The sequence below is a fragment of the Cyprinus carpio genome, chromosome B3 (genome assembly GCF_018340385.1).
Source record: "Cyprinus carpio isolate SPL01 chromosome B3, ASM1834038v1, whole genome shotgun sequence".
Lineage (NCBI taxonomy): Eukaryota > Metazoa > Chordata > Actinopteri > Cypriniformes > Cyprinidae > Cyprinus > Cyprinus carpio.
In genome coordinates, this window is record NC_056599.1 from 2,698,553 (window position 1) to 2,702,541 (window position 3,989).

Consider the following 3,989-nt stretch of genomic DNA (forward strand, 5'->3'; position numbering starts at 1 on the left):
TACAGTGTAGGGACATGTTAAACACAGTGGAGTCAAAAGTCAAACACCTGATTCGATCTGCTCCAATAATGAAAGACACTCAAGTGATCCATGAAGGGTTTGCTGAAATATTAGTCTGTTTTCTTTGGTTTGTGTGTTTGTGAAAAGCTGCATCTTTTCACAAGTTCAGAAAACAAGACTGTAACCTTGAGATTAAAGTGTCATGACTGCACACACACACACACACACATACACACACACACACACACACACACACACACCACACCACATCGCCATTACACACACACACACACACACACACACACACACACACACACACACACACACACACACACACACACACACACACACACACACACACACACACACACACACACACACACACACACACACACACACACAGACCTGTTGAAGTTTAAAGAGCATTAAGTCCATTAGTGTTTCCCTAACGGGAGCCACAAGCTGCTCTCTGACCTTCAGTGAGACTATAAGAGAGCAGGAGAGATGGAGAGCCTCATTCCACAGACAGACAGAGAGAGAGACACACTGCTCACAGACCACAAACACAGGTAAACACAATTCAGAGAACTACAATAATGATTTTACTCTCAGTCAGATCGATAGTTCACATAAGACTGATTATCTGTTCTGCTCTGTTACGTCTAGTCTGAGTGTTTGTTGTATGTAGGTTAGTTTCTCCGCTCTGGTGTTAAAGCAGGAAAACTGACATACTGTATCTGTGAAATATTGATGATCAGATGAAGGTGTGATTCTCTGCATCACATGTAGCTAGAAACACCAACGTCTGATCCACAGACAGACAGATGCTACTGTATAATAAGGCAGATAAAGGAAATCTCATAAGTCTGTTATGTTAACGAGATTAATGGTCTTAATGAGGCAACATGAAAAACAGTGTTTGACGTGAGTTATTGTGAGATGATAATCTGACAGATGTTTGATACGTCAGGAATATCGTTGAGATGGTGCTTGCGTTCTTCCTGAAGAGCTGTATTTCGTGGTTATGATTGACAGACAGTGTCATCACACTGGGGGTGTTTACAGGATAAATCAATATCTGCAGGCAACATTAATTACGTGAGCAGAAACACGTGACAGCGATCAGTGCAAGATGATAAATGATAATTGAATAATAATAATAAACAGGAAAAAAAACTCTTAATAATAATTAATAGTAATAAATTTTATTTAATGCTGCCTTTCAAAACTGCCTTGGGCAGTCGTGGCCTAATGGTTAGAGAGTCGGACTTGTAACCCGAAGGTTACCCACTGCCCACTGCTCCGGGTGTGTGTTCATGATGTGTGTGTGTGTGCACTTGGATGGACTAAATGCAGAGCACAAATTCCGAGTATAGGTCACCATACTTGGCCACGCCACTTCACTTCACTTCAAAACACTCAAGGACACCATACAGTTAAGTGATAATCATAAAAATCAAGACAACAAACAACAGCTGTTTAATATTAGATCATTTAAAATTGATCAGAAAAAGCTAATCTAAAAAACAAGTTTTAGGAAATGATTTAAAAGTAGTAAGAGTCACTTTCTTGTTCAATTTAATTCAAGTTTATTTGTATAGTGCTTTTTATGATACAAATCATTGCAAAGGCAACTTTACAGAAAATTACGTTTCTACAATATTTAGTAGTAGCTTAAATACAACTAAATATCAGCGCTCAGCGCTTGTGTAGAAAATGGAATAGAATTCCAAAGATGAGGAGAAAAAACAGATAAATGCCCTGGACCCCATAGTGGCTAAACGAACAGAAGGTGCAACAAGGGAAACAGATGAAGAAGATCTGAGAGTACACTTCGGGATGTAAATATGAAGCAAATCAGAATGATATGAGGGTTCAAGATTATGAAGAGCTTTAAAAGTGAGAAGCAGAATCTTGTACTCGATATTAACAGGAAGCCATTGTAGATGACAGAGAACAGGAGAGATATGCTCGATTGAAGAGGTTCTAGTAATTATACAGGTAGCTGAGTTCTGAGTTTGTGAGGTAACCCAAACAGAAGACAGTTACAATAATCAATGAGCAAGGTAACTAGAGCATGTACAAGAATAGCTGTGGAATTGGATGTGAGAAATGGACGAAGGTGGGTGATGTTCCGTTGATGGAAGTACACAGACCCGAGTAATACTGTTCACATGCTTTGTCGATTCAGGATGACACCCAGGATCTTAACCTGAGAAGATGAGGAGATTATAGATTTATCAATATAAAGTAAAAAAGTAAAAAAAAAAAAAAAACTATTGGATTTACTGCCAACAAGAAGAAGTAAATGATAAATAAAAGAGGGCCCAAAAACAGAGCCTTGAGGAACACCAGCAGTAACAGATGAAGAGTATGATCTGAAATTTTTAAGTTGGACAGGGGAGAAATGTTCCTGTTCCAGTTCGAATGGCGTAAACCTATAATCCTAAATTCCTGTGACACGCTCCGATCGTAAGTGTTGCTCCTGTTCGCTGTGTTTCAGGGAAGCACAGACATGAACACGGCTCCTCCCGCAGGAAGTGCTCTGGCCACGCCTGCCAGCACTGCCGGACCCACCACACCCAAGAAAGGGCCGCCCAAATTCAAGCAGAGACAGACACGCACCTTCAAGAGCAAGGCCCCCAAGCCCGGGCAGAAAGGGTACAAGCACACACACACACACTCACACTCACAGACACACACACACACTCTCACTCTCACAGACACACACACACACACACCCAAATGCTGCAGTCACTGAGTTTCCCTCTTGTCTGCAGGTTTGGAGATGATATTCCTGGTATGGAGGGTCTTGGCACAGGTGAGTCATGGTAACACACACACACACACACACACACACACACACACACAGTGTTTAAAGCCTGTGTTTTTTTCTCGTGACAGACATCACTGTGGTGTGCCCATGGGAAGCGTTTGGAGACATGGAGCTCAGCGATCTGGCCAAATACGGCATTATCTAAGCCCCGCCTCCTTCAGCCCCACCCCCATGTCCCGTGACCCTACCCCTTTTGCTCAATGTTGTCGTGAGGTTATGATGTATGGTGGTAAAGTACTGATTCAACGCATGGATACTTCATATGTCATTATTGATTATATGATTGTTATTATTATTATTATTATTATTATATAATATTTTATATTTTGTATATGCTACGATAAGACGACAACTTATCCCCTCCCGCTCCCCAGCTGTTAATCAACATCCTAAAAAGGTAGTCATCAGGGTTAAGACATGCCCCTAGTTGCGACTCCGCCCTTATTACAGAAGGTGTGTTTCCTGTAGCAGCGATGACTGATGATATCACTTCCTCTGTCTTGTGGAGCCTGTCCCATTAACACATTTATATTATTAAATGTGTCATGTGTGATTACTGGAGTAGAAATCCAAATCCAAAGTTTCTATTTTCACTAACTCTGTTGACGTTATTGCAGGAGAATAAAAGCAAATGTCATAACACAATGATGAATATCATTAAATACCATTGTGAAAATGCATTAACATTCTGAATCATGTCAAGAATGATTGACGTGTGTGTGTGTGTGTGAGAGAGAGAGAGAGAGAGAGAGAGAGAGATTTTTATTTTATTTTTACAATCTCTTTTTTAAGACAGTTGTTCTTCAAACATTACAACACTTTACACATAATAAAAAGGAAATTAAAATAAATTGCACATTTACATCAACTCTCTTATAAACACAATTTTTCAATCAACAACTGAGCATAGAGCATTACATTTACATTTACATTTAATCATTTAGCAGACGCTTTTATCCAAAGCGACTTACAAATGAGAACAACAGAAACAATCAGATTAACAAGAGAACAACAACGGTATACAAGTGCTATGACAAGTCTCAGTTAGTCTAGTGCAGAACAAGTAGGTAAGTACTAGTATTAGTTTGGTTAAGTGCAGGCGAATCAGGAGAGTGCAGGAGAGTCTTTAGATGTTTTTTTGAAAATGATCAAA

At 39.8% G+C, this 3,989-nt stretch overlaps 1 protein-coding gene across 1 annotated transcript; it reads left to right on the forward strand.

Annotated features, from left to right (window-relative positions):
* The first annotated feature begins 437 nt into the window (after positions 1-437).
* On the forward strand, positions 438-3,516 carry LOC109074488 (retinal cone rhodopsin-sensitive cGMP 3',5'-cyclic phosphodiesterase subunit gamma-like). The gene is made up of 4 exons (XM_019090508.2): positions 438-569; positions 2,504-2,661; positions 2,781-2,821; positions 2,905-3,516. The coding sequence occupies exons 2-4, from the start codon at positions 2,516-2,518 to the stop codon at positions 2,979-2,981; spliced, it is 264 nt and encodes an 87-aa protein (XP_018946053.1). The 5' UTR covers positions 438-569; positions 2,504-2,515; the 3' UTR covers positions 2,982-3,516.
* Positions 3,517-3,989: the final 473 nt, after the last annotated feature.